At 58.6% G+C, this 25,542-nt stretch overlaps 5 protein-coding genes across 5 annotated transcripts; 1 reads left to right on the top strand and 4 right to left on the bottom strand.

Moving 5' to 3' along the window:
* Window positions 1–268: 268 nt before the first annotated feature.
* Window positions 269–2,045, top strand: GYP8 (GTPase-activating protein gyp8; the record flags this gene model as incomplete). Its single annotated transcript, XM_066772202.1, has 4 exons — window positions 269–272; window positions 843–1,010; window positions 1,078–1,502; window positions 1,560–2,045. 4 exons carry the CDS (start codon window positions 269–271, stop codon window positions 2,043–2,045), a joined length of 1,083 nt encoding a protein of 360 aa, XP_066637481.1.
* Window positions 2,046–5,198: 3,153 nt separating this feature from the next.
* Window positions 5,199–6,242, bottom strand: SLS55_000691 (uncharacterized protein; the record flags this gene model as incomplete). Its single annotated transcript, XM_066772201.1, has 1 exon — window positions 5,199–6,242. One exon carries the CDS (start codon window positions 6,240–6,242, stop codon window positions 5,199–5,201), a length of 1,044 nt encoding a protein of 347 aa, XP_066637480.1.
* A 3,278-nt stretch (window positions 6,243–9,520) lies between these two features.
* On the bottom strand, window positions 9,521–13,595 carry NMD2_2 (mRNA decay protein; the record flags this gene model as incomplete). Its single annotated transcript, XM_066772200.1, has 5 exons — window positions 9,521–10,081; window positions 10,152–10,814; window positions 10,860–13,384; window positions 13,479–13,523; window positions 13,577–13,595. 5 exons carry the CDS (start codon window positions 13,593–13,595, stop codon window positions 9,521–9,523), a joined length of 3,813 nt encoding a protein of 1,270 aa, XP_066637479.1.
* Window positions 13,596–14,279: 684 nt separating this feature from the next.
* On the bottom strand, window positions 14,280–18,921 carry NMD2_1 (mRNA decay protein; the record flags this gene model as incomplete). The annotated part of the gene is made up of 4 exons (XM_066772199.1): window positions 14,280–15,296; window positions 15,426–15,617; window positions 17,078–18,760; window positions 18,856–18,921. The coding sequence occupies 4 exons, from the start codon at window positions 18,919–18,921 to the stop codon at window positions 14,280–14,282; spliced, it is 2,958 nt and encodes a 985-aa protein (XP_066637478.1).
* A 4,335-nt stretch (window positions 18,922–23,256) lies between these two features.
* On the bottom strand, window positions 23,257–24,375 carry SLS55_000688 (uncharacterized protein; the record flags this gene model as incomplete). Its single annotated transcript, XM_066772198.1, has 1 exon — window positions 23,257–24,375. One exon carries the CDS (start codon window positions 24,373–24,375, stop codon window positions 23,257–23,259), a length of 1,119 nt encoding a protein of 372 aa, XP_066637477.1.
* Between the last annotated feature and the right edge of the window lie 1,167 nt (window positions 24,376–25,542).

Raw genomic sequence — 25,542 nt, 5'->3', positions numbered from 1 at the left:
GGATTAGTAGGAGATGAGCGCTGGGCGGCAGAGGTTGAGGACGGGAGAAGGCAGGAGCGCGGCGGCAGGCATGCGGCGGGTTGACACGGGCGAGGGCGGCAATTGCGGTGGCATGGTGAGAGGGCGGTTCCACAGCCTCATCCAGCTAGACAGGACCGAGGGCGCGGTGGTGGTTTTGCGCTGGAGGGCTCAGCGGGGCGACATGAAGAGCCTTGAGTGCCGTTTGGGGATGCAGAAATGCAGCTGGTCAAATCGGGAGCTCGGGGCCATGGGTGCGCGCGAAAACACGCGGGGCGCAAACCGTCAGCGCAATGTGAGCGGTCACATAAATAACGGGCACAAACCCCCTGCGTAAGATCTGTGGCGGCGGTCACGGCAGCAGCAGCAGGAGCAGCAGCAGCAGCCTTCTTGGGCCGTCATGCACCGCCGTCACTCCTCCACGCGCCTCAGCCGCCGCAATACCTACGGCGACGTACCGAGCGAGCTAAGGCCTAGCCAGAGACCCGCCGCGCTCCCGCCGCCGCCAACCTGCGGAGCGACAAAGCGCCGCCCATGTCCGCCCACGACGACCAGCACCTCCAGCCCGCCCCGCCCCCGGCCTGCAGCGACGACGAGCATTCGCAGCCCGAGAGCAGCCCTCATGGCGATCGCCCACCCTCGGATGCCGGCGCCGATCTGAAGGCGGCGCAGATCCGCTGCGCATGCAGGGACGCCGACCTCGACACCTTGACCCGCCTTGCAACCACCGACCGCGGCCTGCTCACCGACCGCCTGCGCCGCGACGCCTGTACGCCCACCAAGCTGCCAGGCACTCGGGTCCCCATGCGCTGACTGTGCTGCAGGGCCGTTGCTGCTCGGCTCCCGCCCCAGCTTCCCTGACGGGCACGACAGCGCCAGCGACAGCGACAGCCACGCCGGCACCGACACCGCCTGGGGCGAGCTTCAGCCGCACCATGACGAGGACCAGGTCAAGCTGGACGTGAACCGCTCCTTTGTCTACTACCCCAAGGGTATTGCTGGCCCCCCGCGCACCCCGGAGCCCCGCCGCCCCGCCCGCTCGTCGCTGACGCTCCGCAGACCAGTCGGAACAGCAGATCGAGGAGCGCAAGGAAGAGCTCTTCGATGTCATTGCTCAGATCTTGCGCCGTCACCCCCGCTTGTGCTACTTTCAGGGCTACCATGACATCGTCCAGGTCTTCCTGCTGGTGCTCGGATCCGATCTCGCGGTGCCTGCTGTGACCCGTCTGTCGCTGCTGCGTATCCGCGATTTCATGCTTCCATCGCTCGACGCCGCCATTGCCCATCTGAAACTGCTCCCGTCGATCCTATACAGCGTCGACCCTACACTATACGAGCACCTGCGCCCGGCAGAGCCGTTCTTTGCCCTGGCCGCCACCATTACAATGTACGCCCATGACATACAAGAGTACGGCGACATTGCGCGCCTGTTTGATTTCCTGCTGGCGCACGAGGCTGTTTTCTCTGTGTATCTCTTCGCCGCCGTAAGTGTACCTTGGCGCAGACGGCTCTGTGCTACCAGGCTGACAACTCTATTCCAGATCATCCTCGCCCGTAAAGACGAGCTTCTCGAAATCCCGCCCGACGACATCGACGTCTTGCACGTCACACTTCAGAAACTCCCCAAACCGCTAGACCTGGAAGGCTTGATCACGTCGACCGTTGAGCTCTTCGCCAAAAGGCCCCCCGAGTCTCTCCCCTGGGGTGCCTGGCGGACAATATCGCCTTACAGTGTGCTCAGGACAACTCGCGAGCCGCGAGCTCTGACGAAGCAAACGCTGGAAGAGGCCGAACAGCTCCTGGTCAAGCACGAGGAGCAGATCAGGCGCACGAACATGTACAAGAAGGTGGCGGCGAACATCAGATGGGGTGTTTGGCGGTACAGGCGTCCGGCCGGCGGCTTCGTCATGGCCGTCGCCGTCGGCGTACTCGCGTGGTGGCTCGGTAGGTCCGATCACGGGGCGACCTATCTGTCGACCGTTCGCCAGACGCTGTCTTTTTTGTTTGGCCAGTATCGAGTCTTCTAGAGTTCTCTTGATAACTTCGCAGAGTGAAAGGCATTGTCCCTCTCTGGCTGTAAGAGTATAGGGTAGAATTGGCGTTAGAGGAACGGTCGTCTAGAAATCGGCGATCAACAAAAAGTTCGAATGAAATCCTTCTTTCTGCAAACAAAAGGCTTCTTGCACTCGCTTCGCCTATTCGCTGGATTCGTGCTCCATGTAGCTTTCATCCGCTTCGCCAACGCTTTATACGAGAAAAAAGCAAACGCAACCAGGTGGCAATAACAGAGGGCCCCGTCACATTGAATCATAATCCCATGTAGAGCTCCATCTCTCCCTCTTCGTGATCTTACCTAACCGCGTCAGATGTCTCTGTTTTGCCTGAAAAAAAAAAAATTGGGGTTGTGGCCTGCAAAAGGGTGAGAATACCTCGATGTGTCCGGCCTTTGAATATGGTCGTGCAATCGTCGAGGGTGACGGGTACGTTGCGACGGACGAAGAAAGTTACGAGAGGGACGAGCAGCATGGCGAGGAGGCTGAGCAGCCCCAGCGTGGCCGCCGTCGACCATTGCGAGCCGCTAAAGTTGTGGGTTTGGGCGCATGGGGGGTAGGCGGAGCTCGATGTCATCGTCGAGGTCGGCACGGAGGGCATGTTTGGCTTGGCTCTAAGATACCAAGGGCCTGTTGGATGTGCAGCTTTTGATGTTGCGGTGCGGGCAAGGATTGAAACCGAGATATGAGGAAATATGAGAGGAGGAAAAGGAAAAGGAAGGACGGGAAGAAGGAGAATACCCGCCGTTAAGTACCTCGTATGAGGAGAATTCGTAAAGTCCGATGGACCTCTAGATCTAAAAAGCAATGCTTTAAACCAACAAGCAGAGGGTTTAAAATTAGGTAAAGTTTCCAAAATAAGAAGGGAGTAAGATCAGATAGCCATCCAAATACAATAGGAAAAACTCGGGTCTCACTCAAGTGAACATTACGAATCTAAAAGCATGGGTGAACGACTAAGGTCGTTAGGCATTTCCACGGGGGCCTTTGATGCAAATCACATCGTTGGGGGCTAACGTGTGAAGTGCGAGAAGTAAACCGTCTGGGCCAGTTATTATCACGTTACGTTCATTGGACACTGGATCATAGGATGAGAAGCCTGCTTCATCAAACTCTTCTGTATATTTGATCAAGATACAAGTCATACTCCCTTGGATATCTCCGAAGTCGATCCACATTCCCGTCCCGACGTTCTCGCTCTCTTCCGTTGGAGGGCAAAGCCCAGATCCACCGCCCAGACCGGGGCCTAACTCCACCTCCTCAGCTCCCTCGTCACGCGACAATACCGATGCAACCCATCCCCCTCCTTCCCGCCGCCGTCACACGCAAACGCCTCGGCCTCATCCTTAAACACGGGCTCCCACCACCGCCGCCTCCCACCGCTGCTGCTGCTGCTGCTGCCGCTCCTCCCCTCTGCGGCGCCTGGCGGCCCCATCTCCCCCATCACCTCCTCCAACCCCGGCTGCTCCTCCCTCCCATCCAGCAGCACCCTCACGCCCCCGAACCCCTCCTTCAAAAACGCATTCTCCCCCCTGCCCGTCGCGCCGCCCGCCCCGGGCACCGGCACCACCGCCATCGTTCCCGCCGTGCTGCGCGAATGCAGCGCCCACGCGAAGAACTCGCGGCAGCACGCCGTCACGACGGCGGGAGGGACGAGGCCGCCGTCACTGCTGTCTGCAGACGAGACGGAACGATGGTGGCGCCGCACGATGGCCATCCACATCTGGGGGCGGGGGGCGCCGGCGCCGCCGCTGCCGCTGATGAGCCAGGGGTAGAGGGGCGGGCGGAAGGCGGTGGGGTCGGTGTGGGAGGTGGGCGGGGTGAGGACGTTGATGGTGAGGAGGGTGAAGGTCGTGGGGGTGGTGGGCGTCCGCCGGCGCGTTGGCGGGGGTTGTTGCTTGGGGGGGTTCTGGGGTGGCGTCGGCGAGGATGTGACGGGGGTGGCGGTGGTGGTGGTGTTGGCGGGGGTGGTGATGGCGGAGAAGATGACGGGGTCGCCGAGGAAAGAGGGCCCGTAGTTGCGCAGGCGGGCGAGCAGTTTGAACAGGTGGCGGTGGAAGGAGAAGTCGCGGTCCTTGCGCTCGTACAGGAGCGAGGTCCAGGGCGTGCCGGCGGAGGAGGCGGCTCTGGCGCGCGAGAGGGGGTGTCCGGGCAAGGCGGATGGATGCAATGTCTTCATGGGTAAGCCGCGGCTGCTGGCGCCGCCGGCTGGTTGGGGCTTGCCGACGATTTTGAAGTCGATGTGGACGGCATCATAGTGGGTTGCTACGGCAGGCACGCAGGTCCAGTCGATGAAGAGGTGCCTCTCGTTCCGCAGAAGGATGCGCAACGAGCATGCTAGCCGGCGCTGGGCGCGTAAGCGGGCAATGGCATCGGAGACTTCGGCGTTGATCTGGCGGTTGCAGCAGAGCAGAGCGGTGCTGTTGACCAGGGTGCGGCGCGGGTAGTGGTTGGCTTCTTCACCCCATGAGTCGTACTGGCGATACGACGAGGCGATGTTCGCGGGTGACGAGAGCGGAGGTGGGGCGTGAGCAGAGAGAAGAGTGCATTCCCAGACAAGGTCGCGGAGCTCCCTGGGAAGTAAGAGGAGGAGGCAAGATTCCTCTGTCGGATCGGTCTGGTCCACGGGGTTCTGTTTCGTGGTCTGGGGGGAGTCACAAGGCTTTGGTTTCATGACGCCAGGGTCCAGGATCGGGTGTAGGGTTCATGGAGCCGTGGAGGCGCTCTGGTAATGGGGGTGAGGTCATGTCGGTGCGGGCGGTGAGGTACCTAGGTGGAGAAAGCCTAGACGCTGGGTAAGCAGGAAGTGGGGGTGGGGTCTTAGTCAGCCGTGCGCTCACGTTGCTGGGCGGCTCACGACGGCACGTTCTTTCGCCCAGCCAAACCCAGACAACTGACAGATATTTCTCCCTTTCCTCCGATAGGCCTCACTCAACATGCATTAACGTCAGACCCGGGTGCGGCGGAACCGGCAACCGTTAGCCGTCTGCAACGCCTTACCACTGCTGCGGATCCGCGTGAGACCTGTTTTGAGCTGCACTTTTGACTGACTTTGGCCAGCCAGCTCTGGGAACAGCAAGTGGGGCGCCGATCGTGGTATAATTCTTGTTGTCGTGTCTTATTCCCTTTCTAGCCTTCCTGTTTCCTCACCACGCCCGCATCCACGAGACAGCCGTAGAGCTTCCGAGCCGGCATCGCGGTATTGCGGTCCAGTACCGCGCATCTCACGCCATTCGGGCACCTATACGCCGAGCCAGCCAACGTGCGCAGGTCCCACTCCGCCCCCGGCACCGGTTTCCCATCGATGCGCATCTGGATGCGCTCGTAGCTCTCGAAGGCCATGCGCGCCTGGGACTGCAACTTGCTACTGAAGATCCACTCTTCGGTCAGGAACCGGGCCTGCTCGGCGTAATAGGTCGGGTCGATCATGCCGCCCGTGTAGAAGTCGTGCCATTCGTCGAAGCTGGTCGGCTTGTGGTTCCGAGGACCGACGCCGCGGTACTCTTTCTCCGGCAGCGCCGTGGGCGACGAGGACGAGGTAGGGCAGACTTTGGTGCTGATGTCGATGATCAGCCGCCGCAGGCTGCGCGTCTTGGGCGGCGCCTGCGTGATGTGGAACTCAGGATGGCTCCTGAAGCCGGGGCCGCGTTCGAGGAAGCGCTGGATGATATAAAAATAGCACCACAGCACGCGCGGGTAGCGGTCCGGGTAGAAGGTCTCCAGCATCGACTGTTCGGGCTCGCCGCTTTTGTCGTCCACGCGCCACACGGGCGGCTCGACCAAGCGGAAGTGGATCTTCCAGTCGTCGTAGTGCAGCGAGTTGACCGGAAGGCAGAGCCAGTCCAGCAGGAAATACTTTTCCCGGTAGATGGTCAACTGGAGGGTACAGTCCATGCGGCGTTGCGAGTAGAGCCGGGCTATGGTCTCATGGACTTCGGCGTTGATCTGGCGGTTCGTCTGCAGCAACGGTATGCATTCCAGGTGCGGTGTTCGGTGGGGGTAGCCTATCATGCGCTCGTCCTCGTTGGCGCAGAAGAAGTATCGTTGGTCCCATTCCGGATTGTCCGTCCTGTCTCCGGACGGCAGAGATGGAGACGGTCGGGGGGTCGTAAGACAGAACTCCCAGATCAAGTCTCGCAATTCTCTGGAAACGCCTAATAGCGATGGGCCCATGCTCGGCGCAAGACCGTCGGGTGGGTCGTCGGGAAGGAGGACAGGAGCCTGGTTCTGTAAGTAAGTAGCTGGAGACTATGACGTGTAGCGAGCACTACCGAGCGCGCAGCCACCAAGTTGATATCAAGAGCGTCCCATGACCGTGTGTCGTGCTTAGTCCCGCCAGAGTGCCAAGGAGAAGAGTAGGACGACGCTTTAACAAATTTCGGCTGCTGCTATCGATCGACGTGCTCCACCTCCCAAGCCACGTCCCACTCGACCATGTGGCATTGGACCGTGCTCCCGGTTGAGGCTTTCCGCACGTCCTCCCGTCCAGATGGCTGAATCCCTACCTTCATGCATCTCATCTCACGCAGAAACCCGTCTGCCTTGAAACATAGTCCGTCTTCGGGAGCCGTCGGCAGTTGACCGTCTTGCCACCAACAGGCCCTGCGTTCCTAAACAGGCAACCCCTCTGGATAGTGGCTCTGCTTAGCCACACGAAGGCTCTGGTCTCGTCAGAAATGAATGACGGGACGGACAATGCGCCGCAAAGCGATCGACGGCTATCGAGGCCGGCTCCAAACCTAATCGGCCCCGAAAAGGTGGCCGCGATGGCCCTGCATGCAGCCTCCGGGTGGGCGAAGGGCGCCGCCGCGGGATGGCCTTCACGCTGCAGAGTCCCCGTCGACCATGGGCCGAGACCGGACTCCACGTTTCGAGTGCCACGCGCGGGGTCGTGTACACAGAACTCTGGAGGAGATGGCGCTAGGGAACCATGGGCCGCGTCCGCCACTCATACGCCTCCGATCCCCATCCCCTCGACCACGTGCCGAAGATCCCAACGGCACCACGTGTGTCAGGGTCCGTCGACTTGCTAAAGCTTTTCCGCCTCGCCCCTATTCCCGATCGCGAGGGACATGTCATTTTCAAGGTGGCGATTGGCATGCTCTCTTCTCCTTTCGCTGTGCTGAACCCCGCTGGCTGCCTTCTGCATCCAGAACCCCGCGTAGACAAAGACTGCCAGAAGAAGACAGCAATGCAGAAGATCGAGCGAGAATTCTGGGCTGTCTCATCAAGCCCCCATCATAAATACGCCATTTCTGCTTCGGCATTCCCGCTGGTCGAACCTGATTTTGAGAAAGCACCAACACAACACCGGTCCAGCCTACTTTCTCAAGGCACACTAGACCAACCTTGTCTCCACGGGACACCGCAGATCTCTTTGATATGTTTCATCAGGCGAGCGCCCGATATCTTGCATACCCGGTACCTCAGATACCCAAAACCCGGCCCCAAACAAGCATCCCTTCCTCTTTAGGCAATTCCAACCACCGATGACTTGCAGCAGCATCTCCCATTGATTGGCACTAGTTGGAGACCCAACTGACGTGAATATCAACAAATCGTGCGGTCAAGACACGTGCCGTCTTCCAATCCAACCATCGACGAGCTCGCGACAAGCTTTCCAGGCCCACCGTTTCCGCAAACGTGCGCTCCTCAACGTCATTTCTAATCCTCACCTCCAGGATGCAAACAGCACGTGAAGAGTAGTCCATGACGGGAGTATCCGAGACAATCTGCTATCCACGAGGAGACAGTAGGGGTTTCCGACGATTCCCAGCTCAGCTGGCTTCACTCACTCCCTTGAATCAGCTTGAGTGGAGTCTCAACTTCTTGCAATCTCAACACAGGGGCGGCCGCACCGGACATTTTTTTTGCTGCAGGCACATGTAAGCGTTGAGATCCCGCTTCGATGAGGCGAACAAAAACCCGGAACCGTCTCCTTCCTCGCCCACAACCCACGCGCTGACATAAGACGATGCCGAAAGGGATAGCCACGCGACGGGATTCTCTCGCATGGCAGGCAGACCCTGCTTATCCCATCATCCTCACACCGACTTTCAAAATGCCCCAACGAAGGCATACAAAAACAAAGGAAGCCAACTCAACCACCCTGCCCGATCCCCCCTACCACCTCGTTAGCAAGAAGGGCAGGCATCCAAACAATAGATATGACCAAGAAAACTGCCATCGCCGCCGTTGAACTGGCATTGAAAACCAACGATCCACACCGGTCAAACGGCCATGCCATTGCTACGTAGCATGCCACCGGTCACGGCATCACTCACGCGCTAAGCATTGCTACTCTGACCGCCTGCGTCGACGACACACCGCTTTACGCAGCCCTACATTCCTTCCTTCCCAGCATCAGATGAGCGCAAAAGGAATGGTGGGGGTGGTGGAAATGAAGGGAAGGGGAGGAAACCAAAAAATCAAGGAAATAAGGAAATAAGGAAGCTTGAAGGATTGATTGTGCACGCGGCCCGATTCTGGTAGCTCCAACGGGAATGAGGAAGAGATAACTATCTCCGCGGCGTTCGGTGGCCATGGATCGCAAATGCCGAAGGAGAGAAGCAGGCAGGCAGCACAACAACGGGCGGGAACATGCAAGCCATGCGAACTCAAAGTAAGCTCGACGTTCCAACGGCCGAAGGATGCTCAACGGCCGAGAGGAAGAAACCGGGTGGCGGAACCATCAGATCCCGTACAGGAAGGGCACCCGCGTAGCAAGTGGAAAGCTAATCAAGAGAAGGAAAGGAGCGCGAAGGAAATACCCGAAGAGCTACTAAAATTAAAAAGCACCGTGGTAATCTAAATCACTATCATCCGCAAAGAAAGCCGAGCTGGCAGCAAAACAGCACCCCATTACGACGGCCCTTTTCTCTCTTTCTTCCATTTTGCTTCCCGCCCTGCAGCCAGCCTCAGTAAGCTTATTCCAAGCCAATGCACCGCAATCTCGCCGACCGGCCGCCGAAGAACAGGCCTAGGTGCATAACATGCATGTAAGCATGCTAGCAGGGGGCGGGACGGGAAAAGCAGCGCCTCAGATGGCCGGGAGCGGAAGCGGCCCGGGATAAAAGAAAGTAGTGCCTTGTTGCTTTGCCCGGCTGTCCTCGGCACTTGATCCTTCCCTCGGCGAAGGGTAGGGTGAGCAAACAAGGGTCAGGAGAGGTCCCGGCCTTCCATTTCCCCTCCTCCGCTAGTCGGCCTGCCTCGCTGTCTACAATGCTTGCCGGCCAAGACTTACACTGCTGGGCGGCTTGCTGCTCGTTATCGGATTTAATCGATCTTTCTCGTCGTCGATCCGGTTTCGCGGGAAGTAAAGCGTCAAAGCGAGAAATGAAGATCAAGTCCTATAGTGAGGAGCACAACGGTTCCCGTAAAGTTAGCCGATACTGTTCTGCTGACGTTGCCGTATGGTGTTGTCTCTTCCACTCTGAGCGCAATTGGCTCCATTAACTCCTCGTCTTCGGCTGGCCATTCTTCCAACTGCCGCGACCATTGGAGGTTGCACCGTTCTTGCGTTGTTGGGTGTTGGGGTTGGTGTTGGTGTTGTCATACCAGTCAACGTCACTTAGTTGCAGCTTCCTCGCGCGCTGCGTGCTCCGGTTGTTGCTTGCCTTGTCGATGCGCGGGACATTGTACGGATTGTGTTGCTTCTCGAGGCCACCTGTCGTATCATCATAGACGTTAACATTGCCGTTCTTGTTGCTTTGCTGAGCGTTGATTGGGCCAGCTTTGTTGGGGCGCGGCGAAGCAAGAGCGCTGCTGCCGTTTTGCGGACGCGACTTGTTGCTCCGCCGGCTTCCTCGCTGCTGCTGGGAAAGGGTTTGCTGCCGTTTGTTGAGGTTGGGTGTCAAGGGAAGGTTGGTATCACCATCTGATTCGTTCTCATCCCGAAGATCGTAGTTCAAGACGAGGTTCTTGATGCGTTGCTGCTCGGCACGCTCCGCCTCCTGTTGTGTGCGCATAGCAACAGCGAAGGTCGAATCTGCAGGGAGATCGATGGCCTTGGTCTGTGAATTTGAAGAAGGAACTGCGTCAGCGTATTTTCAACAGCTTAAGGCAAAAGCACGAGAAGCAAACCTGTTGCTTATTCCCCCTCTTGCTCAGAAGAGCGAACTTCATGGTCGGTGCGGCGCTCGCAACCTGCGGTTCGGTGTTCTCCTCTGTCGGAGCGGGCATCTCGCGGCTGCGCTTCATCGGAAGCGGTACGTCGAACATAGGCTTGCGCTCGAACTTGCGCGAATCTAGACTTTCAGCCATCATCTTCGCCAATTCACGATCAAACTCGGCGTCCGCCTCAGGGTCCCTCTCGTCCTCGGGACGAGTAACGACAATGTGTTCCTCCTCGTCATCAGAATCAGAGTCGCTCGAATCCCCATCGTCCTCACCGGGAGTCTGCCGGTTCGTCAGCAATTGTACATGGTCCCAGAGGCCCGGCAGGATACCGACATCAGCATCTTCGCCGGAGGAGGCGTCGTTTCTTTCGCGGGCTTGCGGCTCGTCATCATCGCCACCATCGGCCTCGTCGCCATCTTCAGCACCTGAATCATCGTCCTGGTCTTCCTGGTCCCCACTGGGCTGTGACTGTTGCAGCTGATAATTGGCCTTGACCGCCTCCGCAAAGGTATTCCCAGCCTCCTCAAGGGAAGTCGCAAGTTTCCACTGCGGACGCGTCAGGGCGTACGCATCTTGCACCATGAATTCTATGTCCATGGGCAGCTGGTCCTTGGTTTGGATGTAGTACTGTCTTCATCAGCAGGGCATCTCTAACGCTAGTGGTTTGCATACCTGGAAAAAGGTCAGGAAGAAATCGAGCTTCTTCTTAGCTTGGCCCTTGTCGTAGTACATTCCGCACGTCTCGAGCAGGTTGCTGACGAGGCGGATGCGAAAGAAGTCATCCGGAGGGTCCAGGGGATTGATCGATCCGGGCTTAGGCGTACCTCCCTCATGCCCAAAAGTCACGATTTTGTACAAGGTGTCGAAAATGACGGGCGAGTCCACCATCCTGTAGATGTAGAGCTCGCCAAGGTACTTCACCTCAGCAACCCGACGTTGGTTGAACTTGAAGTCATTCAGCTCTAGCCCAAGCGTGACATTCTCGAGCAAGTCATCGATGACGGAAATGCAGAAGTCTTGGTGGTGTCTGTTCAACGAGCCGAGAATTACGGCCAGCAGGTGGATGTTGCTGTACTTTATCTTTCCAGGCTTGGTGAAGATCTTGTGCAACATACAAACCACCTCTTCTTCCTCCCAATGAAGCTTACGGATCTGCTTCACAACCTTATCAAGGTTTCTCTTGGTCAAGTCAAGATAGATCAGCTTGCGGATGAAGAGTTCAAGCGGCGTCCTCTCCTTCTGCTCGATAGCTGCACGCTCCGGAGGGTTGACATAGTACATTGCGTTCTCGATGAGCATGCGCTCCTGCTGACCAAGGTGGGAAGCAGCCTTCTTTCGCTGCAGAGTCTCAAGAAAGGAGGCCATGCGCGGCGAGGTTTCGGGATTCCGCAGAAGGTACCGTCCGCAGTTCTCCAGCAGGTTGCATATGATTTCGATGTTCATCCGAGAGAAGTCATCCAGGCTGACCTTGAGACAATGGAATATAACATGCTCCGGGACAGCGCCAAACTTGGTCAGTTCCGCGAGATAGCGAACGTTGATCATGCGGACCTGTCCTAAGAAGTCCTTCTGCTTGCGACGCTGCAAGCTGCGGAACTCGTCATCTAAGTATGCAACAATGCCTTGGATGACATCGGGCATGTATTTCCCAAGAGTTGCAACGAGTCTGGCGTAGAGAGGAAGGAGATCGGTGCGCCCTTTCGGGATATCTGACACAGCCTTGATCAAGCGGTTTCTTGACGCCTTTGAGTTGAGAAAACAGAACTCAATGGCCATCTCGTCCACCTGGTCTTTATTGACGAACTCAGGCAGGCGAGCTAGCAATGCGTCGACCTGAGCACCAACGGATTTGTTTGCAATGGCTGTGGACTGGTCCTCGCCCTCAGCAGGCTTTGCATCCGCAGGGGCTGCCGCCTCTTCCTTGTTCTCAGGCTCAACTCGCTTTCCAACTTGATCATCTCCATCGCCTTTCTTCTTTTTGCCGTCTTCCAAGAGGATTCCCGGGACGCGGTCTTTCAAGTCGATTAGATTTTCGTAGAAACGGCGCTCCTCTTCGTCCTCCCAGATCCCTGGTCCCTCTCCTTGGCCCCGGAGATATTCACCAGTCTTTACCAAGCCAATACTGCCATCTCCAGAATTGGTGGATGTGTCCTTCTCTTTCAGATCCGGCATCTCGGCGCCTACAGCATCTGCCAAAACCTGCGCATTCCCCAAAAGTTTCTCCTGCGCTTTGACCTGCTTCTCGTAGTTCGCTTGGCGGTCTTCAAACACCTCTCCGGACTTGACGTATGCCTCAGCATTGCGGCGGCCTTGGTTGACGAGCTTCTCCTGGTCACGAACGAGATGGGCCTTGACATCCTCAAAGTACCGGTTAAGGACATTCTTGAAGCGCTGGCGCAATTCCGGAGATGTGATCGGCGGGTCCTCGGAATCGTCTTCATCCTCCTCCGTTGGTTCGTCAGGCTTGCCGCTGGCAGCACTTGTCGCGCCATCCTCGTTAACAGTCTTCCTACCCTCAGATGACGCAGACTTGGTTCCTAGAACATCCCACGAGAAGCTCTTCACGAAGATGACGACCAGCGGTAGGTTGACGTGGTCCCGGTCGTGTCCCAGCATGTCCTTCAGCACCTCCAACGGGAAAGGCTCCGCGTCCGCATTGTCCGCGCGAGTGCCATTGGCAGCGCTCTTGCTCTTCGGCAAACCCTCTGAACCCTTCAGATTCTCCTTATTCTTCGACGCCTCCTCGGGCCGGACGACGTCGTCCAAGCTCCTCAACACGCCCACGAGCCACAGCTCCGTTGCCACGCGCAGCAACACGCGCTGGCGGGCCAGGCGCTCCTTCTCCTCCCGCTCACGCACATCCTGCGGCAGCGTCTTCAGGTGGCTCTTGTCCGGCGTCGCCAGCCCGCGGCCAACGTGCCACCCAATGTATCCGGTGAACTCGGCGGGGCCGAAGCGCTGGTGCAGCGCGCTAATGACCTCGACGCCGGTGGCAATGTCGCCCGGCGTCTTGAGCTTCGTCAGCCCCTCATAGCAGGCCGAGATGATCTCCGACAGGTATTTGTGCAGCGACAGCGACCGCACCTCGGCCACGAACGTGTCCTTGGACGCGCCCGTCATGGCCGTGCGCAGCCGCTTGATGAACGCCGTGTTCTTCTTCATGGACGAGTCGAGCGAGCCTTGGACGGGGAAGACATCTGCGAAACAAGAGCACAATCTCTCGTCAGCAGTCGTGGCGCGTGGTGGTTGGGGGCAACGGTTCCCGGATATATTTGCAGAGCATTGACGTACCTTTCTCTCCCGCCCAGGCCTTGGTGTTGAGCTCGCGAAGCTCGCCTACTGCTGTCAGCCTCCGAAGCGCATCTACGAGTGGGCTCGATGGGGCGTACGCTTGCGATGGCGCTCCATGGTGGAGCTGCGCTATAGGTAGATCGCGATGTTCGCGGCGGGGTGAAGGCCAGGTCAGCGAAGGGCGAAAAAGTGGGTGCGACGAGGTGGTAGGTCCAGCAGCATAGGAAGAGGTGACGGTTGCGGGTGCAGGGCGTGTGGTGTTTCTTGGAGTCTCTCGGAAGCTGCAGGATTGCAAACGGGTTCGGCGTTACTGCGTACCTGCAGAGAGGCAGTGGAAAGTCAAACGCGTTTCCCTTGGGCGGGAGCGGGAGTGACGTCGGCGTATCGGGCTGCCGCTGGTGCCTCTAAGCGAGGGGCAACAACTTCTGCCCGTTGACAACTTCTTGCAGACTCTGCTACCTTTGGAAGCGACTCGGCGCTCTCGCTCTCGACTATTCGTGCGCCTGCGAGCGCAAGTCCACGAATCACATTTTCCCGATCACCTCACTCAGCCAATCAAGACCATTTATTTACGCGTGTCCCAGAAGGGAAGCTGCTCTATATTTACACGGGCCGTCTTGGTCATGAACAAAGCGTAAAGATGCTGTACACGCCGGGAACTCTTCATTCGGAGCTCATACCAGCACTCTTTCGCCCTTCGTAAGGCCTACACACGGCGTGGTGCAGGGGTAACGTTTGATCGTTACACTCCTCACCAATCTTTACTGTCTCCCGCCGCTTCTTCCTCCATTGCGACATCCATCATCGACGGTAGAGGATTTCAAATACCTCATCTCCGATTGCCAAGCAGCTCGTCAATCCCGGGCTCTCGATCCCCAGCAAATTGACAAACCCCTCAAAGCCCTCTTCCTTCTTGATATAGAAATCTTGGAAACCACCTTTCCCGCCTATCTGCGACACGCCCGCCCTACCCAGCTTCGGCCGCATTCCCGCATAGTCCAGGCCAATGGCATCCTTGTCGATGCCGGGGAGATATAGCCGAATATCCTCCAGCGCGGCGACAAGGTTCTTATCCGACACCTTGAGGTCCGTCGGATCGTCGACCCATTCGACGTCCGGGCCAAAGCGGATGCGGCCGCCCATGTCAAGCGTCAAGTGGGTACCCAGGCCGCCGAGGCCGGGGCGCGGTGCAGGGTAGACGAGGACCTTGGGCCTAGGGTGAGAGGCAGAGTAGGAGAAATATGACCCCTTGCAGTAAGCGGGGGTAAGATGGCGCTCCGGGGGCAGAATGGAGTTCGAGAGGGCGATGGCGTTGAGGCCGGCTGAATTGATCAGCACTTCGGCCGTGATGCTGCTCTCCTCACCCTCTGGCGTCTTGGTCGTGATCTCCCATCCGGCCGAACCGGGGGCGCTGTTGCCGCCGCTAGACAGCGGGGTGATGCGGGTCACCGGCGACGCAAAGGCGCAGATTCCACCCACGTCCTCGAAGTCGCCCTCCAAGAACTGCATCAACGAGTGCGAGTCGACTATACCAGTGGTTGGGCTGACAAGAATGCCTGCCTTTGCCTGAACGTCAGGCTCCTGGCGCTTGGCGTCGTCCTTGCTAAGGAAATGCGTGGGCACGCCGATGGCCTGGCAGTGCTCATGGGTCTTCTCGATCTGTTTCATCTGCCCATCGTCCTGAGCGACAACCCACTTACCGCAGTTGTTGTGCGGAATGGCCATACGCTTGCACAGGTCGTACATCATCTCCTTACCCTTGACACACAGCTTGGTCTTCAGCGTATCTGGGCCGTAGTAGAGGCCTGCATGGATGACCTGGCGGCAACGCGTTAACATCGACGTCTCTCAAAAAGCATACTCGATACACCAGCTGTCCAGAGAAGGGAATGAGGGAGGTCATACTGCAGCATCTCAGCCCAAGTATTGGAAGGCCTAAATCCCTACCTCTGAATTACGACTGCTCGTCTCTGTGCCGACGGAGCCGTGCCTCTCGATCAGCACGGTTGACACACCATCCTTTTGCTGCAGTCTCCTGGCAATGGCCAGACCGACCGCGCCTCCACCGATAACAGCATGGGTGAAGTCGGCGTGCAGCGGCGTGCTTGTCGAGAAAGCGCGGCGCGAGTACGACAGGGCCTGGATACGGCAGCGAGCTGCGGCGGATGCGGGGCCAAACATTGGTAATGGCAGGACGAGATAGATGGTGTGGCGTATTGAGTCGATCAATCGGACATCAGCCGTACAGCATTACGTGGTTGCAGCGGCTGTCACGGCGCAAGGGGCGTTTTGCTAAGGGAAGGCTGGGCTGCGGACTTGCTTTTTGGTGTTGCGAGTTGTTTCGCAGGGTGACGTCGGAGACATTGGCCGCCTGCCGCTGTCTGCGATAAGATAAAAAAAAAGTCCAGGGCAGGGCCCACCATAACGCACGCCATCGTAGGGCAGAATTGCTGCATGGCGTGGATCGCCCAACAAAAGCATGGAGAGCGCAATAGAAGACGTCTATTGTTCTCCGCCATGCAGGTACTAGGCTCCGGACGCCCTACTTTTTTTCTTTGTCTAAAGGGCACCACCGCGCCTCAAACCCTAGCTACAGGCATACATACATACCAGGTAGGGATCTTGTCAGCCTCGCTGCCTGCAGTGCATAGCTGTCGTAGTACACAGTACAGAACTCTGAATCTTAGCCCCACGCCCTGTCTGCCAGCATTTGACCCTGTGGGCCAGTCAATCGCCATCTTCGCCCATCTGTGGTACTCCCTCGGGTTACACCAGATCCACCCCCGTCTCCACCAGTGATTGATTGCAGGGGCCTGCAATTTTTGTCGGGAATGTAAACATTACCATGGAACCAGACTTCTGCGGCATCCTTCCGAGACACAGGACACCGGGATTGAACGGCTAACCATACCCGTCGTCCCGTCGGCTGTATTTCGTTGCCTTGCCCAACGCCGCTGGCCAAACAACTCCCTTCCCGATGCCCATATGCCGAACGTGCGGTTTCACCAACCATGTGTTCCACCAGGCACAACGCAAGCCCAACGCAAACAAACCACAGGCCAGGAATCACGACGGGCACCCAACTTCACCGTTAGTCGCAGCCAGGACCATCCATGCTTCTCTTTGACCGGTGAAGGCGTCCATGCACCTGCCATGCTCCGCAAGCCCTTCCAACTAAAGACCTTGGAAAAGTTGTGCGACGCGTTCTTTTGTCGGCACAGGTGTAGGGGTAGTGCAACACGGGCAAAAGGGTCGGGAAGTCGGCCTCGATCTCCTCCTTGCTCTGGTGGCGGTGGAGGTCGGAAAAAGGCAGGCCCCTTGGTAACGCGTGCAAAATGAAAGAAGACCGGACAACGGAAAGTGCAATCCGACGCCACGTTGCAATGATCGGGACTCGGACGCAGTCGAGTGAGTTTTCAATGCTGTTGGTGAATGCTTTTGTAGCTCGCTCACGAAGGTACACCCTCATACTCCCATCCCTCTTGCATCCTACGCTTTCTGGTCTTCCTACTCGATTGCCTATTTCCAGCGCACTTTACAAACATAGTCAATACAGCGCAGACGAAGACGATGACTGCTGCCACCGTCGGTACAATGACCAGTCGATTTTCATCCTGTTTGGATGTCAGGTCGTACGGGCAGTTTTCACCGACTCCAACGACCCAGCAGTCTGTCACTTGCAGACTGTTGAAGTTGACCCAGACGGTGGCATCGCCGTCGAAGTCATCCGGGTTTTCGCGGGCGCGCGCTTGTAATGCTGCAAAAAGGTAAGAATTTTCGAGCGCAGTGCGTGGTGCATCGAACGCAGTGTCCTCAGGGCAGATTGAGTCCGAGTCGGTGTAGCTGTCTGCTGGGTCGCTGATGCGCCATTGGAATGGTGCGTCGCCATTGACGCGGCATGCTGCATGATGTCGCTCAGTACAGTCGGTGAGCACCCAGCGGCCGTGAGTGGAGAGTCGCATCGTTGCGCAACGGAGATACACAGCGTTATCGACGTTGTTTGTTACATTTCGTGGTTCGTTGTCTGCCCAGCTCCAGATCGAACTGTAGACAATGGCCTGATAAGGCTCGTACGAAACGTCTGCTGTTTCGGACAGCGACTGATTAAGTAGCGGACTAATGCCGCATGCAGTGATATTGGATATAGACGGTGAAGATGTATAGTATCGTGCAGGTGTTGAGCCCTGAGCCGGAAAGTTCGGAGACATTGCCCAAGACGAGTTCGTCGAGCCCGTCAGATACTCCACGTTCTGGTCAAGGAAGCAGCCGTTGGTGACGTTACCCGAATCGCTCAAAGCAACATCTCGGATAGATTGGAAAGTCCCTTCAGGAAAGAGGATCGCATCGTCAGCCTGGGCGTCATAATCTGCCATCTGCGGATCGATCCGGCCAAATGCTGTTAACAGGCGAAAGTGGTCGGGGCCAAATTCAAGGAGACCCTCGCCGGGCCATCCATCGACAGTAGACATTGTGCCGTAGGCATCTCTATCGATATCGAGATATCTCAATGCAGGAGTCAGCGCCTGGTCCGATGCAACATCGTAGCCGAACCAAGTGTCATTAAGATTTACACGGTCTTCTCGCAATCGCGTCGGGGTATACAAATAGGAAGCTAGGTCAGCACTTAAAACATTAGAAAGGGTAGTATTTGCCGTGGGCAGCTGCGAAGCCGTTGGCACCGTAGTAGTGGAATTAGACGCTGCAGCGTGGACGTTGAAGATGAGGTAAATGACCGAAGCACGGATAGTATCGGCAGTGCCATCGAGATAGTCTGCAATGAGCGAAGAAATCGTCGAGACGTTCAGTGAAGCGGAGCATGTGTACGAGCTGGCTTGGAACACGTCGCTTCCTTGCACCTGCCCTGTCGGGCTTGCTCGCGCACTGGAAGTGGACACAGAGCGGGTACTAGACACAGATTGACTCGTAGAGCGCAGGGCGGAGCCAGACAATGCTGTTGCCTGCCGTGCCTGCAGACTACCCGTGCTCATGGCCACTGAGGATAACGAAGCATCGGCCGTCGATGAGATGATACCAATGGTAGAATCGTCATCATTCGAGGCGGATTCGGGGATTTGCACCGGGCAAAGGCTCCAAAGACCGCGGCCGGCATCCCAGTAAAGATCGACAACAAAACGCTTGAAGCCGACGTCCAGCAAATTGGAGAGACAACGGCGCGCGGCGTCGTCACCGTACTGCCTCTTCGCGAAGCACGCCTCGGTAAGGGATACGGCGGGCTGGGTCACGTAATTGATGGGGACGGCGAGAGCAAGGTCTCGCTGGGACTGCGACGACGATCAGTATGAGGCGTGGGCGCGTGATGGGGATTTGGAAGCGGATTGCGAGGGTTGAAATGAGATATATCGAAACAGGGACTCACCAGCAGCGCTACGCTCCACGGCTGGACGGGCTCGGCGGCATCGGAGGGTTCGTACTGACTCGACATGGGATGTGGCGACGGTTATTGGCTGGCGGGACATTGAACAGAGGTTGCTGGCGGACAACGATGGAGAAGCACAGGCAGGAGAGGTGAGCAGCGTGCTGCCGACGGCGCGCCGGCCGCGGTCCAGCGGCTCGGCTGGAACAGCGCCAAGAAACGGTCTGCAGCGAACGCGGCGATCGGCAGGTTGGGGGCCGACGATGAGCGTTGAACGGGGCGGGTCTGGTGGGCGGGCGCGCAGGGGGCGCGGCGTTCAGCTGTGAAGGTGCAGCGCTGGAAAATCCTGGCGAGGTTGCGGCTAGGCGCCCGTCGCTCTCTGCCTGCCGATCCCCCCAGGCCTCACCATCACCATCACCACCACTGTGGCCTGTTGCCCGGCGCCCTCCACTCCCCAACATCAACCCGTTGCCGCACGATGCTGCAGCACATAAGCCGCCCGCAGGCCGGCGACTGCCGCAGGCTGTGGCTGCTGCCAGGCACATTCCGACCGGTGAGTGCCGCGGGCGCCGCCGTCAGCGCGTCCAGGAGTAGCAACGTCTCCCCATACGCATCGATCGTGCGTGCGCCTCCTCGTGGCCGGCGGTGCATCCTTCGCGACCAGCGCACCACCACCAACGCTCCGGCAGGCGGCGTCACTCACCGCAACGTGCCCACGACATAGCCTGCTCCACCCCTGAGCCGCTCTCGACGGCTGCCCTTTGCGGTGGTGCCCGCGAGCAATCAACATCCCAGCACGGGGCCTCGCGCGGCTTCCAAGGGCGAGCATCGTCAGCGTCAGCTCGAAAGCCAAACGAAACGACATGCCCGCCAGCTCCCCCCACACCCACGGCCACACCACCGGCGCCCGACCAGTGCCGCTTCCAGCTGACCCACCCCGGCCTCATCAGCCGCCCACTCAGCAGCCTAGCCATACGGCCTGTCCGGCTCGCGTTAACCGCGATCGTCGCGCCTTTTCCTTCGGATGCTGCACGCGCGCAACGGTCCCGTCAGCAGCTGTGAAGGCCGCAATTTCCAGTCCGCCGGCTCCAGCAGCATCGCCGGCCAAAGCTAAATCCGCGCGCCACAACGAGCCACTCGCTGCGCGCTCCCGTTTGTGCCTCCCGGGGGTCTGCGGCAGGCGTGGCAATCTGCCGCTATCCTGGCTGCCCATGTCGCTGCGTCGCGGCGTCGCGGCCTTCTCCTCCCGCCCTGCGCTGCGCTCTGCTTTCGTCGTCTGGGCGGAGCCGGGCTAGCTGAGCTGGCAGCTGCTTTGCTCTCGATCACCCTATCGAGGGAGCGGCCAACCCCACTCGCTCATCATCGCTCATCACCACTCCCTGGCCACCAGAAAATGCTGCTGCGTCAGCCAGTCATTCCCCCGGCTCACGGATCGCGGCCGACCGTTTTGCTAGCAAGGCCGCACAGGTCTTGGAGGCCTAGCCAGTCTGTCAGCGGCCGTCATGCCCTCGTCCCTTCCTTCCGGACGATTGCGGCCTTGCTCATGCAGGTTCCGCGCTGGCTGGGAAGTTGGGACGTGGATAGTATTTCGCTGCCCGCGCCTCTCATGCAAGTGACCTCTTGCCTCTCAACGACGGCGCCGTTGCTTTCCTGACTGCCACCGTTGGTCCTGCGCCACGCCTGAACCAGCCCAATACCCACTGCCATGCTTTCCCCATCCAGCACGCAATGGCTAGCCCCCAGCCACTTGAGGTACCGTCAAGTGATCATGCGGGTTAGCGGCCGCGCCCATGGCTGCGTGCCCAACGGGGCTTCGGTATACCTTTTTCCCGCCTTTTCCCTGGCCCGAAGGGTAGGCTATCTCAGGCGCTTAAGTGCGCCTCTTGCTCCATGCGGAACAAAAGGCTCTCGATCTCCGTCCCTGCCGCAAGCCTCCAGCTGCTCGGCTCATTATTGCGCACTCTCCCTCGGGACTCGGGGTCGAGAAGGATTGCGCGTGGCTGAGCGCTTCGTTCGCCCCGGCTGTTGCAATCGCGAGAGGGTCTCTCGATAATCTCATCATCCACCACAAAGCTGCAAGTCGTGTGTTTGACGCTATCGAAAACTGCTCAAAGGAGTGAATGGACTTAGCCGACGGGCAGCCTCTTCGCGATCCTTCGTCCCGAATCGAGAGCCTGCTTTTCTGCTCTCGAAGTTCAGCCGACGCGAGGGCAGGCGACGTCCAATGGGCGGCTGTCGATGACGGCAACATCAAGCAGAGAGCACGTCTATGACCTGCCAGTAGTGCATCTCCCTTATGGGACCTAGTCACCTGCGCATGGATTCGTAAACGCCCGACCTTGCAGAGTCAGCCTCGCGTGGTGTTGGCACGCAGTAGCAAGTAGACCTCTTGAATTTTTGTTTTATTTTTTTCGCGTCGGCTACGGAAGATTTCACGTAGCGCGCCCGCTATCTTGATGGTGGATTGACTAGATAAGTAAGTAAGGGGTACGGTCAAGGGAAGGATCTCGGCACCAGGAAGGAAGTGGGAAGAAAAATTCGGCGCTTAGAGTTTGGATGGGCAGTGGTGGTAGCAAACGAGTTGCATGCACATCATGATGATGTGAATGAAGCTGGAGCCAACTCCGAAGGGCTGGCGCGATGGGCCGGAGCAATGCGCTGTAGCAAAATATCTTGGGACAGCATGGTCCAGAGATCGAAGACGTGAGAATTCGCCAAAGCTTTCCTCTTTTCGCTGCTACTACGTTGCTGTCCCCTTGGTACCATCTTGCATTAGGCGCGGCTGTTAGGGGCGTTTGAGAAAGCGTGTTTCAGGGCACGAGGATTGGGGTGGAGAGAATCTGCTGTCTCGGCCCATCTTCTCTGTGTAGGGATGGGGCTAGACCGATTCTTATGCCGACAGATAGAGGGGAAGAGAAAGGGTCTTTTCTTCCTAGACGGCTACCACTTCCAACCAGGAAGCGGAAAGGCTTCCAGGCCCTCCGCATGCGCATATTCCTCATCCGGAATTAAGGGAGTGGTTACGTCGGGATAACAGCGAGAGAGACGTGGATAGAAGCGCAGCAGAACAGCTCTAGTAGGGACGGCGAGATGTGGCTGGCCAGACTCGGTCCCACAGTATTCCTTTTCCGAAGACGGGCGGCGACGGGGGCCGCCGTCGCCGCCGGACACAGCTTCCCACCTTTGGGCCTAGCAATCCGGCGCTGTGACAGCAGAGAGACAAGTTTCGAACTCTATCGTCCGCGCTTTCGCCTCTTGCTCTGGACTTCTCGCCTGCAGCAGCGCTGACCGTAGTTGGGGCCGGCCCCTTCCCCACTCGTGATGAGCTCGATGAACAAGCAAGGCGCAGCAGGAGACCGAATGGGTGGGGTAAAGCGTGATCCTGCTCTGCACGTTCGCGGGGAGGGCCGTGAGCGTGAGGGGGAAAGCAGATCAGGATGTGGATCAGACGATGTTCGTTCGCGAAACTCAGGGGAGAATGCAGGGAAAGGAAGTGTCTAATTGCATCTCTCGGCCTACGGAATCCTACAGGAGTCAAGGGGTCCAGAGCGAGGTAACGCTCAGGGTTCTCAGTAGCAGAAGATCGCCGTAGTCCTAAGCAATTGTAGATCGTAGTTCATTAGTCGCGGATACACGAGATGTAAGTATCCTACGCAGGGTATAACGCTGTTCGCAAGAGCAGAGCAGAAAGACACACTAATACGGCTAACGCTGGAGCATAGAGTGGGAAGACGAAGAATGATGTTGCAAGGTTTATGTTGCTTTCCCAACTAGACGCAACACCGAAGTGTTGCTACAGACCATGCCACCGAGGGATAACAAAAAAGACTCGTAACTATGTTTCACAATACCCGCCGAGTAGCACCCGCTGACATCTCCCATAAGCAAGAGATAACCACCCAAGTCTCATCCAACCCGTTGAGTAAGGGGAAATAAAGAAATCCTTCGCCCCTTTTGTGCGTAGATGTGAAATAGAGAAATCGTATGTGCAAGACTTCCACAACAAGAAAAAGAACAGGCCGCGACGAATTAAAGTATTACGTTGATCCAACAGATGTGCAATTGCCAACGCTACGCCCAGTACCAGAATAGTCGACAGCGGGCAAGTGTTCGCCATCATAACCCTTTCTCATCTTCAAGTCTTTCCATTTGTTCCTCACACAGAAACCCTTCCTTTTCTAGGCAAGGTGCCATTGGTATATTGCGCGAACTTGCGGAAGCAGAAATGACGTTTTTGAAACAACAAGGGGTGGAGGGTGTTATGTAAATTGTTGTATGTGCGGAGGAAATAGAAAGAGTTTCCATCAAACGCCGATGCTATGCAACACATGTGACTTCGACGGAGTCACTATTAACAAAAGAAATTTTTAACACAAAAGAAATAGGATTCGCTCGTCGCTACAATCAGTTCAGAATGGAGGCGACGGCGTTAGGCTTGCTGACCGGGCTCCTGGGCTTCATGGGCGGAAGGTAGGGAGCCGGTGCCAGCGCGACCGCGCTATGTGCCCGGGGCTGCACCAGCTCGCTAAAGCTGGGCAGTGATTGTTGTGGGCAGTACGAGGCACGGTGAGGCGAGAATTGAACGGGACTTGACCTCCCCGAGACGCTACGGCTCGCAGTGAACGGCTGGGTGAGGAGAGGCAGCTGCCTGTTACCGGTCGAGCTGTAATTGGGCTCGCGGAAGATGGGGGACCCGCCATTGCTGACGAATGCTGGAGGCTCAGGTAGCCTAAGCTGCTCCCGCTTGCGCGCCGCTGCCTCGCCCTGGTCTGCAGAAGAAGCGCGGAGCGGTGCCAGGTGCGAGTTCTCCTCGTCGGTGATGAAAGAGGAGTTGCGCGGAAGGTAGGCGAGGCTGGAGCGGCGGCGCTCGTCGCGCCTACCAATGAGCGGGGGAAGAGGGTGCTCCATAGGGGAAGCGGCGTAGTGCGGTGACCGCGACTCAGAGCCGCTGTCGGTGATGAGAGAGGGCGCGCCTTCGGTAGAGAGAACAGACTGGCCAGAGGGCGAGGGGATGGGGGTGTCGTAGGCGCGGGCGTTGTAGGGTTGCGGCTGGATGGAGAGAGGAGTGGGGCGAGAGTGGTAGCTGTGCTGCGACTGGTGGTGGTACTGCTGGTACTGGGCCTGGTGGTGGTGGAAGTGGCCGGCGTGGTGCTGGACGGAGGCCGTCTGAGCCTCGCTGCGGCGCCTTTCAGACATGCGCCGCCTCCGGTTCTGGCCGCCGTTCCACCAGTTCTTCACGGCGTTGTCGCTGCGGCCATTGAGCTGGCGCGCGATCTCGGCCCACTTCTTGCCCATCTCAGCGACAAGGCGCTCGATCATCTCGCCCTCCTCGGCGGTGATGGGGTCGTGGTTGAGGGTGGGCTTGAGGTTCTGGTGGAAGCGCTCACGGCACTGCTTGGGGGTGCGGGTGCGCAGCATTTGCGATATCCGCACCCAGTTGTTGGCGCCCTGCTGCGAGACAATGGAGAGGAGGAACTGGTCCTCGGCCTGCGACCAAGGCCCGCGGCGTGCGTTGGGGGCCATTGTGCGGGCGCGAGCTTTGCTGAGGCGATCAAGTGGGGATGGAGTGCCCTGGAAGTCGGGGCGATTTAAGAACGAGGCCGGCTCGGGCGAGCGACGGTTGCAGTTGGCGGTCTGGTTGCAGGCGGTCAACTCGCGCTCAGGCTCAGGCAGGTGGTCGCGGGTGGTGGGACGGCGTCGCGGTCGGGACGTGGGGCGTGAGGCAGACAGGAAACGAGAAACGGGCAGGCTCTTGTATTACCTTGCAGGAGACCAGGCACGTATGACGGTGGTGAGAGGAGGTGGAGGGTTGGTTGGCGTGCAAGTGATGGCGATAGGGTACCGTGGGAGTGGGTGGGAGAGCGGAGCGTATATGAAGGCTTGGGTCCGACGTTGGCGTGCTGCACAAGCTGGGCCTTGAACAGTGGTTCGGGAAGATGGCTGGCTCTAGGGTCCGGGCAAGCTTAAGTGGATTTGACAGAGGCCGCTGAGCCAGCTAACGAGCATGCCCCTTTGGGTCGATGGTCCGCGCGGAGGGCGCAGCCTCGGTGGATCCAAGGACCCAGATCGGCGGGTAAGATATGTTAGATGTGCAGATGTGCGACCAGGGTGAGCGCGCGGGTGATGGAAGGGAGGGATCATGGATGCTGGCCGGCACGCCGGGGGCGCCCCAGCGCTGCGCCGTCCCGTGAAACCGCGCTCCTTGCGACGCGGCCAGCATGAGACAGCCTGGAATGAACGGTGTCAGGCCCCGTCAGCCAGCCGCGCGCGCTGCCAGACGCCAGACGCCAGACTCCTGCCTTGGCGCCTCACGCGCCCCGTCGCCATTGCCACTGCCACTGCCGCATGGGAGCGCGACGGCCAGGGGGGCGCGGGCGCAGGCGCACGCAGGCGCACGCAGGGCGGGCATGGACGCGGGCGCTGCGTGGTGCCCGCAGCCGCGCCGCGAAGGCCGCAGCATCGCGTCCGAAACCACGGCGCGCAGCCCGCCGCGCGAAAGGGGCCAGCCGTTTGAGCGCGGCTTGGCGGCGTCCCGCCGTGCTGGAGCGGCTGCCGGTGCTGGCTGCTGTGCAGATTTGGGGCGATCTGGCGGGTCTTCCCATGCCGGCCAGCGCTTCCAAATCAGCGCCCCGAAGCGGCTAGCCGCATCGCCGCAACGGCCGCGCGATCATCGTCATTTCGCACCGCCGC

Source organism: Diplodia seriata, assembly GCF_021436955.1.
Source record: "Diplodia seriata strain FDS-637 chromosome Unknown scaffold_1, whole genome shotgun sequence".
NCBI lineage: Eukaryota > Fungi > Ascomycota > Dothideomycetes > Botryosphaeriales > Botryosphaeriaceae > Diplodia > Diplodia seriata.
Note: the sequence above shows the minus strand (reverse complement) of the source record. Positions and strands in the feature narration are given on the sequence as shown.